This window comes from Electrophorus electricus, chromosome 1 (genome assembly GCF_041902795.1).
Source record: "Electrophorus electricus isolate QZ-2024a chromosome 1, ASM4190279v1, whole genome shotgun sequence".
NCBI lineage: Eukaryota > Metazoa > Chordata > Actinopteri > Gymnotiformes > Gymnotidae > Electrophorus > Electrophorus electricus.
Window position 1 is genome coordinate 43,903,038 of NC_137497.1, and position 14,801 is coordinate 43,917,838.

Below are 14,801 nucleotides of genomic sequence, written 5' to 3' on the forward strand. Positions count from 1 at the left end.
ACCACAAAATATTGTTTAATAACTTTATATTTACAAATATTATGTACACACACTTTTCAGAATATATCTATTCAAAGTTATATGTTAGCCTTTTCAATGGTCAGGTGCTTCTCTCCTGCTACTCTCTGCTACCAGAAGGGGAACCACATTTAGTACTATTGAAGGTCTTACACACAAGATATTTCTGTACTTAAAATCCATGTACTAATTTGAATCATCTTCAGAAATATGTTCCATGCATCAAATGAGAATGATCAAAGGAGGATGATCAAAGGAGGATGATTAAGTTTCTGACCAATGCAGATAAACTTTAAGTAAGCTTTTGTATCTTATGTGTAGGACCATCAGTCATCAGTAAATAAAGATTTAGCACCACTGAGTGACTCCACATTAATTAAACACAAGCAATGCACACACAACTGAACCGAGAGCAGAGGAGCACCATTTAAATGCACATACATCATTCATGTCTCATAAAACAAACAAAATAAACACAAACAAACATTAACACATGATCTGTGGCTTTAGATCAATTCCTAATTTGTGTGAGTAGATATTTTTTCTTTTGCATTTGCAGTAAACATCATTCTATGCACCCTATTTTGGCTGAGCTTGTGACGTGCTAAAAAGCAGTTGAGCAGTTAAACACTTTTCAGGTTGAAGTAGCTTCCGTCTGCTAACTTAAGACGCCTTTATTTAGATCAGACTCCTCAAGGAAAGCCATCAGCGCTCCAGAGCTCACAGGCACCCTTTCTCTATCTCCCCAGGCATACCAACATCACAAGATGGTTTCAGTTCAGACCTTGTTTTTCTGTTTTCCTTGTCTAACGGTCTTGCCTCTAGCAGTCGCTCAAGAAAGCTCATGTTTTGGGAAAATCAAATGGTAGGGCTCTCACAAACATGATGCTATATGAGAACGTTATCAAATAAAAATTTGAACTCATAATCTGATTAATCTCAGCTACATTTCTGAGCCCTTCCCAGTGATCTTGTAACAGTAGAAAAAAACCAAAAACTTAAGCCCACACCAGCAAGTCGACTGAACGTAAAGACATTAAGGGCCTTTCCCACTTTCCATCAGGCGCCCTATTCTTTCATTGAGCCCCGTGTCCGTCTTGGGCACCTGTTCCTGCAGGGAGCACCATCACAGGCACCAAACGAGCCCTAAATGAGCACTAAATGAGAAGCCCGGACCTTTCTGGAGGTCGTCAGGCTCATGCAGCCTACACCAGGTCTTTGTGGTGTCTTGCGATATGCTGGTTCTTTTCTGAAGGCCTACGGAAGCCCTTGGAGCAGAAGTCGCAGCGGTGTGGGTACTCCTTGGTGTGGATGGAGATGACGTGCCTTTTGAAGCCCGAGGCGTCACCTGTGTTGTAGTCGCAGTACTGGCACTGGTACACCCGCCGTTCCCTGCGGATCTTGGACACCCCAGACCCACCCAGAACCTTTCTGCCACCGTGAGCCCTGAGCATGAGCACCTTCTTCGGACCTGTGCCGTCAGGGAAGGCCTTCTGCTCCTTGGTGTGCACAGACAGGATGTGGCGGCTGAGCACAAACGGGTCAGCGTTCTTGAAGCCGCAGTGTCTGCACTGGTGCAGCCTCTTAGCGCGGTGCGCCGCCGCGTGCTTCTTCAGCTCCGATGGCCGGTGGAAGCCCTTGCCGCAGGCGGAGCACTTGTGTGGGTAATCCTTGGTGTGCACGGAGATGACGTGGCGCTTCAGGTCACTGGAGTTGGAGCTGCGGTGTTCGCAGTGGCCGCACTGGTGGCTCTTGGCATCCTCATGCGCCAGAGTGTGCCGGCGGAGGTCCTCCGGCTCGCTGAACGTCTGGAAGCAGCGCTCACACTTGTACGGCATCTCCTTGCTGTGCTTTGTCTTCACATGCGTCTTCAGGTTGGAGGAGTCAGCCGATTTGTAGTCGCAGTAGAGGCAGGCATAGGGCTTCTCGCCCGTGTGAGTCCTCATGTGCTTCTTCAGCTCCGATGGGTGGCGGAAACCCTTCCCGCACTCCACGCAGATGTGGGGGAAGTTCTTGCTGTGCACCGCCAGCAGGTGACGGTTGAGGAGTCCCTGCTCAGCCGTCTCGTAGTTGCAGAACTTGCAGCTGTGCATTTTGGTGGTGGTTGGGGGGATCTGCAGCTTGGGCTCTCGGTGGTGGGGGTGGTGCTGCAGCCGGTGGGAGAAGAGCGCCGCCTGCTGGCGGAACTCCTTCCTGCACGTCTCGCACTCGAATGCCGCTGCCTTGCTACTCTGGGTGTGGACCTCCATGTGGTTGTTCAGGTTGGTTTTCTTGTTGGTGGTGAAGTCGCAGTCTGTGCACTGGTACTTTTTTCGGCTTATGGCTTCTGGGTGATGATTCTTGGCATGGCACTTCAGAAAACCGCGGGACTTAAATTTCTTCCCACACAGCATGCAGGGGTAAACTGTGAGTGGTTGACCCTGTGGTCCAATGATGATCGCTGAGTGGAAGCCCAGAAGAAACAAAACATATGACCAGAAAACAGAATTACATGAATACTCCAGTATTAAAGATCCAAAGACAGAAAGATTATTCCAGATAGATAGACAGATAGATATACGGATAGATAAGTATATTGACTGATTGATTCTTGAGGGAAATTCTTATGTCACAGCTGAATACAAGGTGCATCAAGTACATAAGACAGCACAAACATAAGATCCTACAGACTAAGTTGCCAAACAAAAGCATGTAAATGGTGGTATATGGTTGTAAATGGGAACCTGCATGAACGTAAAGTTTCAGCTGGTGATAGTAAACAGTCATTGTTAAAAATAGAATTAAAATGAGTAAGATTACATTTTGTTGAATGACTGGTTTCAGATTTACAGACCAAAGAATTCACCTTCTGTAGAAGGTAGAACTGGAGGGCACGATTATTGCAGTGTCTGGAACTCTAATGCGTGATCGAGCAGGTCAGGCACCTGTGTGGATGTGATGAGATGCTGGGTGTTTTTTATTCCTGGTTTTGCTCCGGGGACGGCTGAGCTTCTCCGTCACGTGACCCTCCATCACGTGACTCTCCTCCACGTGAAGCACGGCACTTGCTGCTCCGTTCCTGTTCTCAAAGCTCTCAGGCTCCTCTTGGCCTGACCAGACATTTACAACACACACACACACACACACATACATACACACACACACACACACACACACACACACACACACACCCACACACACACACACACACACATTCTAGTATCTTAAAAGACTTCACACCCAGGTCCAGCGCTAAATGAGGAATTCCAAAATATGGCTTCTGAAATATTTAAAATGTCTCAATTTTGAAAATATGTAGGGACAGAGACCAAAAAGAGAAGAGGACGCTGACAGACACACAAGATGCTGAAACCTCATCATATCGTTCCCCCTTTAAGACATGAAACATGTTATAAAACATTTCAATCAGTATAAAAATAAATCTGCTATCTTTTGGACCAACGTGATACTAGAATTTTAAGGAAATTTAACTGAAAATCATCTGTGTCTCATGCAATCATTTACAGTTACTGCACTTAGCTGACGCATTTATCCAAAGCGACTTACAATTCTTACTGAGCACAACTTGAGTAATTGACGGTTAAGGGTCTTGGTCAGGAGCCCAACAGTGGTATCTTGGCAGTGCTGGGACTTGAACTGGCAACCTGATTACTAGTCCAGTACTTTAACTACTGAGACACCACTGCCCAATCAATCATTCAGTGAAACAAACAAACAGATATAAGGTAATTACTTAATACTCGATGGCAACATCACTTTGTGTCTTCTTATGCAACAGTCCCAAGATCTGGGATGGAACGATAGAAGAGAAAACGCAGCTTTAGGCCGGTGCTGTGGTGCAGAGGTCTACTCGGTCCATATCCTGCGCCTCCCAAACCAGCCCACGTTTTTCGGTTTCTCATGTCTCTATTAACGTGTGGCTATTGTGACTCGTGAATATTAATGTGCTTTGCTACATTACATGGTGCTGAGCAAGAATCACAGTGTAGGGTGGACAGAAGAGACTGGGCAGTCACACGATAACTGTATGCTGTGTTAACGAACCGTAGGCTGTGGCCCAAGCTGCAGGTATGAATTCTTTCCTGAGTGTCACACTATCGAACGGCCGCTGGGGATTGGAGGGATCCTCGCCCCCTATCACCACCTCCATGTATACTTCATCTGTGAGCTTAGTGACATCTGTTAGAACACACACACACACACACACACCTCCTCAGTGCACACCTCACCAGAGGTACTAGTCCCACCCACCAATCACACTTTGGCGTATTTAGGTCTGGCAGCACCAATGTAAAATTGATCAGAAGAATTGATCAGAATTGATCAGAAGAATCAGAAGACTCACTGATGTCATCCTGGTTTTGACTGGCTTCACCCATAGACATGTAGACCATTTTATTGCTGATGGGCAGCACAGACGAGTCCACCAACTCCACGCTCTCGTCTACGTCTATATCGGTATCTCCTATATCCACACTGCCACCTTCAAATGACAGAATTACATAAGCATTAAAAACAACAAAGGATTAGAGATGAACCGATATGTCAGATAAAAATCGCCATCAGCTGATAAAATTAAAATATTGCAGTCATCTTATGGACTGAGTTAGAAACAGCCAGCAGTCAGCACCGGTTGTTTCAATGTCAATCAAAAGACACTACTGCCCATTATGAGTCCCTCAGTCCACAAAACAACCCCCCCACACATACATTATTCTGTTATTTGCTTTGACTCTTACTTATTAGTTTTTTTATATTGTTTTATTGTTAGCCCTCTGTACAGCTCTATGGTCAATGTCCTTTGTTATAAAAGGTGCTCTATAAATAAACTAACTTCAGCTTTCAGTTTGAGGAATGTGAGGAAATAAAAGTAATTATTTACCTTTGTGTAAATGTAATTTAATGTCATGCAAGTGAGATTTGTTTTTATTGGCTGTTGGTGTCAGCCAGCAGTTTTCATATTAGTGCATCACTACACACACGCCCAAAACAGTGAGAAGGAAGGAAATTATCTGCACAGACGAGTGAGCGTATGGTGAGAGTGGTCTGAAGCCTGCCTCACCAGGGTCTTCCTCTCCAGAGTCAGCTTTAAGGATGTACACCTTGATGACATCTCGACCCTCAATGTCCTTTTCTTCATCCTCGGCTGTTCCCTCCATCGTGATTTTACCATTTGCGTCTGCCACGATCTTCCCTGTTTCATCCACTGCACAAACGTGTCATGAGATCAAATGAGAAGACAGAAGCATGCCTGCTGTCTCTGCAGACTCACAGGAGCCTCTCACACTCACAGGAGATCATCAGGTAGTCCTCACAGGCATCTGGATCGTCCTGCACCTGAGACGCAGTCAGCACATCCACCTGGAGCCCCTCGCCCTCCAGAGACATGTCGGGTGACATCACACAGGTCTCCACGGCAGCAGCACTCAGGCCCCCCTCTCCCTCCCCACTGCACTGTACATACTCCGCCACCACGTCCTCGATGGCGTCCTGAATGACCAGTTCCTCCATCCCAGACCCCTCCACGCTGGAGACCAGAACAGCCTCCTGCAGCTCTACTGCCAGATCATCCTCCTCTGTTTCACCATCCCCACCTGGGACACACACACACACACACACCCAAGTTAACATGACAAAATGTGTCACAGACTACAAAGAAAATACTATCAGATAACTGTAGGTACATGTATACAAATGTATATAAAGAGTTAACCTTGTTGACTCTGTAAGGAAATTCTTAGTACATAAAAGTGCAGAGGTGATCTTATTCAGTGAAAAAATTTAAGATCTCTTAATACGCAAGTCATATGGTTTATAGTATATAATTATAGCTACAGTAACTTACCTGACCCATTGTATACAATCTTGGGCTGATGGGAATGTAGAGAGAGACTCTGCACATTTTCATCCATCGACCCCCTTAATCATCTGCATAATATTTTAAGCCCTGTAGGTGCAGAGTGCGGAAGAAAAACTTCACAATCAAATTCTTGGCTTCAACTCTAAGCCTGGATGATGTGAATAGTTGAAAAGATTATATATACATATACAAAGTTGCAATTTTTCTGACCAAAAAGGGAAAGAAATTTTGCTTATTTATTTTTGCTTACAATTTTTAAAGTCAAAATATCCATGTTTTTAAACAATAGTTTATTGATTTGTTTCGATGAATTTATCAGTGGTTTTAAAACGAATTATTCCAGTGACGCAAAAGTGACGCAAATTGTGCACACACAAAACAAAGCGGTTTTCGCGGCGCTTTTATTGACAGCTCTCTGTTGACTTGCAGGCGTGGGGGGCGTGTCTACGGGCGACGTAGTAACAACGCCAACGGCGCCGCGTTGATGCCACGCCCATCGCTAATCTTAGCGCCATATTGAATGAGTAAAAACGGTAAATAAAAGTATATACAGACCACTTTAACGCGTATACAATCGCATTTAAAACAGTTAGTTTTAATACTTATGCGCCAGACGGGTCACTAGACTGCATGTGTAGCTCGTTAAGAGCTCTTAAACCAACCTCAAACAACCTCTCGCTTGTGTTCGCGGCCTGCGGTGCGGCCTGAGGAGGCCCTGACGTCATGCTAACCGAGGCTAGCTGTCGTTACATCGCTAAATTCCGCAAACAGGAAAATCGAATCAATTTCGCGAGTTTATAATGCGAAATCAACCGCTAATCAAATACGCGAACGTATAATCCAACAGCCGCAGCGAGCCGCCGTCGTTGACCGCCGAGCGCCGTTTGAAAGCTTGTTTCGGTGCAGCGGCCTACCTTTCCCGCCGCCCAGGCCGCACGCGTTCCCCCAGACTCGCGCCGGGCTCAGGCGGTGATCTCGCGTACGCAGGGCGGGCCGCCGAGCAGGCGCGCGGGGAGTGGGGGGAGGGGCCGAAGCTCTCCCGCGCGCCAGCGCTGCGCTCGCGGGCAGCGCGGGCCTCCGGGTCCGCGAGCGCTCAGACCCGCGCTCGGGCGCTCACGTCACAGCCGCGGAACCGCAGGAAAACGCGGAAGGGCGACGCGCCGGCGCGCGTTTGGGCAGGCCAGCAGCTCGCTATGGGCGCTGTTCGTTTCGCGTTTTTTTTTTTTTTTTAATTCACCAAAGCGCTTTTATCACCTCCGTTATCCCCAACCCGATGTTGACTGTTTACGTTGAAGTTTTAGTTTCATTTTGTGCGCCTCGGCATTCAAAGAAGCAGTTAGCTGGCTACGAAGATTAGCTAGGTGTAAGTGCATATGGATCTGTATGGAGATGGCTAACGAAGATTACTGTGTCAATCTCGTATATCCTCACAGCTAGCGCAGATTACTGTGTTAACGTCGTATATCCTCACAGCTAACAAGGATTACTGTTAATCTCGTATATGCTCACAGCTAACGAAGATTACTGTGTTAATCTCATATATCCTCACAGCTAATGAAGATTACGGCATCAGTCTCGTATATCCTCACAGCTAACGCAGATTACTGTCAATCTCGTATATCCTCACAGCTAACACAGATTACTGTGTCAATCTTGTATATCCTCACAGCTAACGCAGATTACTGTTAACATCGTATATCCTCACAGCTAACGAAGATTACTGTTAATCTCATATATCCTCACAGATAATGTAGATTACTGTGCTAATCTCTTATATCCTCTGATAACGCAGATTACTGTTACTCTCATATCCACAGAGTTAACGAAGATTACTCTGTTAATCTCATATATCCTCACAGATAATGTAGATTACTGTGCTAATCTCTTATATCCTCTGATAACGCAGATTACTGTTACTCTCATATCCACAGAGTTAACGAAGATTACTCTGTTAATCTCATATATCCTCACAGATAATGTAGATTACTGTGCTAATCTCTTCTATCCTCTGATAATGCAGATTACTGTTAATCTCATATCCACAGAGCTAACAAATATTACTGCTAATATCGTATATCCTCACAGATAACGTATATTACTGTTAATTTTGTATACCTGCATACCTAACACAGATTACTGTAACTCGTATATCTGCACAGATAACGCAGATTAGTGTGCTAATCTTGCATATCTGCACAGCTAACGCAGATTACTGTGCTAATCTCGTATATCCTCACAGTTAACACAGATCAGTGATAGTCTCGCCTAAAATCGTAGCTAATGCTGAATACTATGTTAATCTTTAATTCTTTCAGTGCTTCTGACAGTATGTGAAACTAGTTATCTGAAGTGATTTGAGCATGTAACTATGGACCAAGTCAGGCTCCTGTGTATATTTGGGCAGTAATGATATGGAAGTGTAAATAATTCTATTACAAGCACTAAAGAAAATACACCATATATAATATATAAATAAAGTTTGATTAATCAGAATACAAAATGTTCTCCATGTGCATCATTTACCATAGACCTTTGACTAGTTTTTATCTGCAAGCACAGTTGGTTTTTCTGTGACATTTCAACTTTTTTGTTTTTTTTTAAACAGCTGAGATTTAAATAAATATAAATTAATACATTTAATAGCCCTCACAAGTCAACCCACAGCATACAATTTCAGTACCGGTCTGTCGGGAACAAACCTGGCAATCCTTGATCCATATGGAACATCTTGTAGCATATAGCAATGAACACACATTGTATTAACATCCCTTAATCTGCAGAGATCTAACAAATTCAAAAACACCCAAATTTTGATCCAAAATGTTTTTATTAGTCATTACTGAAACATGACACCTGCTTCATCAGATCCTGGGAATGCAATGCTTCTTCCCATATTGCGGTAGAAATGAAACAAGACCTGCTACTTATGATGGTGTACAGCTTTAAAACACAGGGCCAGTGCAGTCTTATGAGATCCTTCCCTGCACGCTGACCGCGGGACGGCACTGCCCTCTGCACTAATGTGGAAAAAATGGTTTTATATTTATGCCCTGCTGTGAGGGCAGCACAAATTATTTTTCATTCAATCTGAAATCCTCAGTCGTCGTCCACTGTAGGTGTGATGGTCACGCCCCTCCTGATCTGACCCCAGCCAATCAGACTAGAAACAGAAAAAAGAGGGCGAGGCATTAATCAATATAAAAATCTATACAAAAAAAAGCTCTCCATGTCTGTCAAGTCATCATTTTAGTGCTGTTTAATCTGCTCACCGCCAATGTTTCTCCACTCTGCGACTCAGAGCTATCTTCTCCCCCACCTCCGTGCAGACAGGGTTGGTGAGCACGATCTTGGCCAAATCAGCCTTCACTGCACTCACACGGCCTCCCGTGGACAGAGAACCGATGTTGACCATCAGCACCTCGTTCTTGGACAGCTTCTGAACCTGTGACCCAAATGAAGAGGGGTTTAAAAAAAATAAAATAAAAAAATCGCCATCCCTTCCACACCCGTGGAAAACAGGCACTTCCACCTTGCATTTCAGTCCGCTTGGTGTAGCCATCTGTGCCCATCTAAAATTCAGCAGAGCACCTCAATTCTAGAAGAACGGGTACTTCGCTCACCTTTGCTGCTTTCTTATCGCCTTCTGTGCGGACACCGAGCAGCCTCCTCAGAAGGAAGTAGGAAATCTCCAGCTCCGTGAAAATCTCTGGAAGAGCCCCAACCGCTCCCAGGACCTGCCCGACCATCCGATCTGCTCGGCACAGCGTCGGGTCGATTTTGGTCCCCACACCTGCACAAGGGCGCACAGAGTGGCTCTAAAAGGATGCCTATGGTAGCTTAACCGCCACAACTCTCACACTCTCTCACGTGCGTACCGATCAGGCCACCGGGTGCAGCGTACTGGAGGTCATTGTGCTCAGCGAATAGCGAGACGATCTTGGAGAAAATGGGTTTGCACATGAGTTTCCCTTCGTGGTCCTTAGAAACAATACCAGGCCTGACTTCGATCTCCTGTCCCACCTAAAACCAGAAATCAGGAGGATGAGATGGAGGAACACGTGACACCAACAAAAATGGGCAAAACCCTGCAACACCAGAAACTGCCGAAAGACGCTGTCACGTAAACAAATATTACTGACGAACCAAATGCTACTAACTAGGGACAAAAAGGACAGATTACATGATTTCTACCTTTTCCTGTAAAAGTGATGTCAAATTTATGACATCAATTATAATTTACGAAGATAGCTGGTTTATAGACCTCATATAAATCTATCAGCTGCCTGAAGCAGACAAAAGTGGGCGAATCTCACCTTCAGAACTCCTTTGAGGATACTGCCTCCAGCTACACCTCCTTTTAGATCATCCACCTCACAGCCAGGCTTATTGACATCAAACGATCTGATTACTGCAGGGGGAAGAAGAGACTCCTGCACACCAGTCTTACACACACAAAAAACACCTGAAAGGTGCATATAAATATTACTACTATATTTTCAGAATTTGGCAGATGCTTTCACCCAGAGCAGATGGGTTTATCTGTATTTAAATACAGCGTTTATCTCTACAAGAGTGGGTAGTTTATTTAACAGCAAAGTAAGCACACCTGACTCCCAGGTAAATGGAAGGTAGAAGATGTTAGCTTTATTTTGTGAACCTGTGGATCAAGTTGTGATGTGAACGCCCTTCCACTGGAGAGGACTCACGGTGAGAAGGTATTTACCGATCAGCCTCGGCTCAGAGGTAAAGTCCCGGACAGGCACGGGGATCTTCTTTACTATGTACTCACACACCACCTCTATGTTATATTTTAACTGTGCTGAGATTGGGATGATGGGAGCCCCCTCTGCAACTGTGCCTGTAAAAAAAAAATAATACCACAAAAATGTAATAAGTGATATTATACATGTACTGCTATTTATTCATGTGTCAAGTTTAAATGATTGTGTAGGGATAGACTCATTACCAGATTTAGATTCAACACACCTCATGGACCTGGCTTGTAATGCACTCATTCATGTTTAACATGATTCACCACAAGGGGGCGCTGTTAGCACTGAAACAGCTTTGGTGGACATGGTGTCCTCGTTATATGCGCTAGTATACAAGTGAGATTTCCAATGCATGTATACAATTAACTTCATTTTAAAAAAGGAACATTGGGAGACCCTGCTGCCAGAGTCCCTGAACAGTCTGAACATTTACAGCATTTAGCAGACACTTTTTATCCAAAGCAATTTACATTTACTGCATTTAGCTGATGCTTTTATCCAAAGTGACTTACAATTATGACAAGTTGAGCAATTGAGGGTTAATGGTCTTGCTCAGGGGCCCAACAGTGGAAACCTGGCAGTGGTGGGACTTGAATCTTCTGATTACTAGTCCAGTACCATAACCACTGCACTGCCACAGGCCCACGGAGATACAGGGAGGCTCTCACTCTCTGGATCCATTTCACCCAAACTCTGAAGTGTTTTATTTAAAAGACCTCAAATGTTTGTTAAAAATAAATAAATAGATAAATAAATAAATTCAGTGTGCTTAACTACATTGTAAGAATATCAAAGATTTTGGTCAATAAATTATGAAATGTTAGCATGCATGGGTTGAGAAAGCCTATTAGAAAAGGTTTAATACAAGGAAAGAGAGGCTTTCAAACTGAACACAACACGCACTCCCTGTAAAGTATGTCATGTTGAAGCAGCACATCTGCACAAACGTGGTAAGCCGTACCCTGTACAAAGGCCAGGATCTGCTCATACTGCTCCTTGGCTTGGCTTTCCTTCACCAAGTCGATCTTATTCTGCAGGATAAGAATGTGTTTCAACTTCATGATCTCAATCGCGGCCAGATGCTCCGAGGTCTGTGGCTGAGGGCACGACTCATTACCAGCTGGAGGGAGAAAACCATGCAGTTACACATCAGCAGCGGCACACTGCTATTGGCCTAATGAGGGGGAAAAAAAACAAAACAAAACACCAACCAATCAGAAGGAGGGCAGCATCCATCACAGCAGCACCGTTCAACATGGTGGCCATCAAGATGTCGTGACCAGGGCAGTCAACAAAGGAGACGTGTCTAACAGGATAACCAGAAAGTAACACCAAACGATAAATGTATTTGCACACAATGTTTCTTTTTTCGGAAATAATACAACATAGGAGAGTGCCCGCCTTGTCCACAAGGTCAAGTTTTTGTTCCTCTACTTGTGCATGGCTCAGATGAAAACGTTCTACTTGACCAAAACTGACATCACTCAAAAACACTGAAGTCAAAGCCACCGGAAAAGAGTCATAAAACAGACAGCAGGGCTCGTAGGGATGGCAGCAGTATACATCAACGAGGTCCGGGTTCTAAAACAAGGACACTGGGAAGAACAGGATGCCTGGAGAAGTCATACACTCATCCTTCCACCACAGAACCCCTCCTAATGGCCTGACCAGTAAAAGAGCTAACCTCACCAGACCAGTTCGACCAGTATATAAAAGAGTGTAACCTCACCAAACCAGTATATTAAAGAGTGTAACCTCACCAAACCAATTTAACCAGTATGTAAAAAAGAGTGTAACCTCACCAAACCAGTTTAACCAGTATATAAAAGAGTGTAACCTCACCGGACCAGTTTGAAGTTGCCTTTGGTGCCAGGAATGTCTGTGGGGAACTCATCCGGCGTGCTACTGCCACACGACCTGTAGCATTCCGGCCGTGGGCAGCTAGGGTCATCAAGTTTATACACCTGCAAGAAGAGCGAAGACCGACTTAGATTATATAGTCATCTCCCAAATTAACAACTCCTACAGATATTACACATCAACAACCTTATGAAACCTGAACAAATCTTTATGAAATAAGTCATGTGACATTAATGAACCTCTCCTAATAAAAGAACTGGAACTACTAGATAGGCGAGAATTTATATTACATATTTCCAATGGAAAGGGTATTTTCTACATTCCTTAAAAGGCAGTGGTCACTATCTGACACTAACCCTTAGAGAGCAGCAGTAATTATTTAAAATTAGTGTTTTTAAATCCAGACTGACTTGCATTACATGGGATTTTAATAAAATCCTCTAAAAGAACCTATTTAAACCTACTCATTGCTAATAGAAATGTTTCCTTTTCTGGTCATACTGTACACAAATATACACATATAAAATATACACAAATATTTTAAAAATTGTGCATTAAAAAAATAATGAATTATTGAATTAATGACAATTTCTGTATTGATTTTGTAGACTTGGTTTGTAACTGATGGAACTCTTCAATCCATTCACGGCATCAGTATATTTAAGTATACAAATTAATGCATGAATAATACATCTTTTTAAAAAAAATATCCCTTAGTATAACTTTCACTGTGTAAGACTAGAAGGAAAGCTTGAATGACATCAAATCACTGATGCCCTAAAGTCCTGACTCGTGTGAGGTGGGGTTTCTCACCTTCGCATTGGCATAGCCCAACTTGATCGTAATGTTTCTCTCCAGCTCATTTTTGAATCGTACAGTGTGAACACCAGAAATCGCTTTCACCACCGTCGACTTTCCATGGGCGACGTGGCCTATTGTTCCTGCAGAAAGATCAGTGAGGTAATGGTTTTAGTCGAGGTTTAGGGTCAAACTAAACCACAGCCAGACGCATTCGTGACCAGCACGCTTTACTCTTTTACGCTTTTAATGGGAAGGAGAACCAGGAGTTTAATCAAGCACCAAACCCCAGTAAAAGTGTTGGTCTCAAATGTGGATCTGTGCATAGACAGTCTTGATGACAAACAATGCTATGCCCGTTCTTCTGCATAACTGCATACTGATGTCAGCGTAAGATGTGCGTCATTGTATTAATTCCAAACAAAATGCAAAATATTACTTCACAACAGGGCCTTACATTATGAACATAACTGGATTAGATCAGACATGACGAGAAAGGGCTTGGTGGAGCAAAAGCTTGACGCTGCGCCCACACACACCCACACACCACGGTGTACACACCTATGTTAATCGTGGCTTGTCTGCTGATGATCTCTGTTGAGAGTGGAGTCAGTGAGCTTTCATCCTGCGGACAGACATGCACGTTATCTTACATTCAGTACTAGCTTCAATATGTTTCTATGGACCTGATCCACACTGCATCTCTAATCTCTCATGCGCCTCACCGGGGGAGCTGTTAGCTACCTAGCTATTACAGCTAACAAGCCGCCTCGCTACATACCAGGCCTCAGGTGACCTTAATTCAGAATTAAGACAGACAGGACGACGTTAAATGAGTAGTTAGCACACCGAGAGGCAGACGGCCGAGACTCACCAGCGTACTGAGGTCTTGTTTGGCCAGGTGAGGCTGACCCAGCGTTACTCCAGACTCGTCGCCCGCCATCTTCGTCGAAAAGAAATGAAAGTGTGGCTCTGCTGTGCCTGAACGTCTTATAAAAACGCACGAAAACACTCCGAGACGATATCGGAGTTTCAGCGAATGTGTAAAAGCCAAACCAAACTGCAAGTGAAATCCAAACACCGATTGCACACTAATAAATAATAACTAGAAAGGCAAGCGCACCGCACAGGCGAGAATGATGCAATAGGAAGTCAGCTAATAGCGGGAGGGATGTGTGTGAGCATATGTCCAACACGAAGACAAATGTCATGATAGGTACACCTTTCTTCCATACAAATGTATCTGAGGACGCAAAATAACTTTATCGGCATTTCAGTATGATTTCAGTAGTTTGTAAATCACGTGTCCGGTCGTAGAAACGCGGTGAAGTAGCGGCCGACAGATAAGGGGTCCGTCGTGCGAAGTTGACGTCATTCATTTTGTAGTTTTTTTAAAAGTCCACGTTGTTTCAGCAGGTTAAGAGAAGACAACCACTTTTCATCGATTTAATATTAAAAGATAGCCGTCAAATGTTTCCAAAAATTGTTGAAGT

At 44.1% G+C, this 14,801-nt stretch overlaps 2 protein-coding genes across 5 annotated transcripts; both read right to left on the bottom strand.

The window, feature by feature from the left end:
• zfx (zinc finger protein X-linked) lies at positions 1–7,099 on the bottom strand. 4 transcript variants are annotated; one of them, XM_081721449.1, is made up of 8 exons: positions 6,793–7,093; positions 5,864–5,965; positions 5,334–5,612; positions 5,081–5,224; positions 4,364–4,501; positions 4,063–4,197; positions 2,943–3,107; positions 1–2,458 (listed from the first exon to the last, which is right to left on the bottom strand). In XM_081721449.1, the coding sequence occupies exons 2-8, from the start codon at positions 5,928–5,930 to the stop codon at positions 1,224–1,226; spliced, it is 2,163 nt and encodes a 720-aa protein (XP_081577575.1). In that variant the 5' UTR covers positions 5,931–5,965; positions 6,793–7,093; the 3' UTR covers positions 1–1,223. The 4 variants fall into 4 exon arrangements, with proteins under 4 accessions (XP_081577575.1, XP_026883883.2, XP_026883884.2 ...); XM_027028082.3 differs by having other exon boundaries at positions 5,310–5,612; positions 6,793–7,089; XM_027028083.3 differs by lacking the exon at positions 6,793–7,093 and adding an exon at positions 6,541–6,663 and having other exon boundaries at positions 5,310–5,612.
• Positions 7,100–8,686: 1,587 nt separating this feature from the next.
• eif2s3 (eukaryotic translation initiation factor 2, subunit 3 gamma) lies at positions 8,687–14,339 on the bottom strand. The gene is made up of 12 exons (XM_027028091.3): positions 14,183–14,339; positions 13,870–13,933; positions 13,324–13,451; positions 12,493–12,614; positions 11,862–11,956; positions 11,612–11,770; positions 10,602–10,736; positions 10,192–10,286; positions 9,754–9,898; positions 9,499–9,668; positions 9,148–9,320; positions 8,687–9,038 (listed from the first exon to the last, which is right to left on the bottom strand). The coding sequence occupies exons 1-12, from the start codon at positions 14,249–14,251 to the stop codon at positions 8,975–8,977; spliced, it is 1,419 nt and encodes a 472-aa protein (XP_026883892.1). The 5' UTR covers positions 14,252–14,339; the 3' UTR covers positions 8,687–8,974.
• Positions 14,340–14,801: the final 462 nt, after the last annotated feature.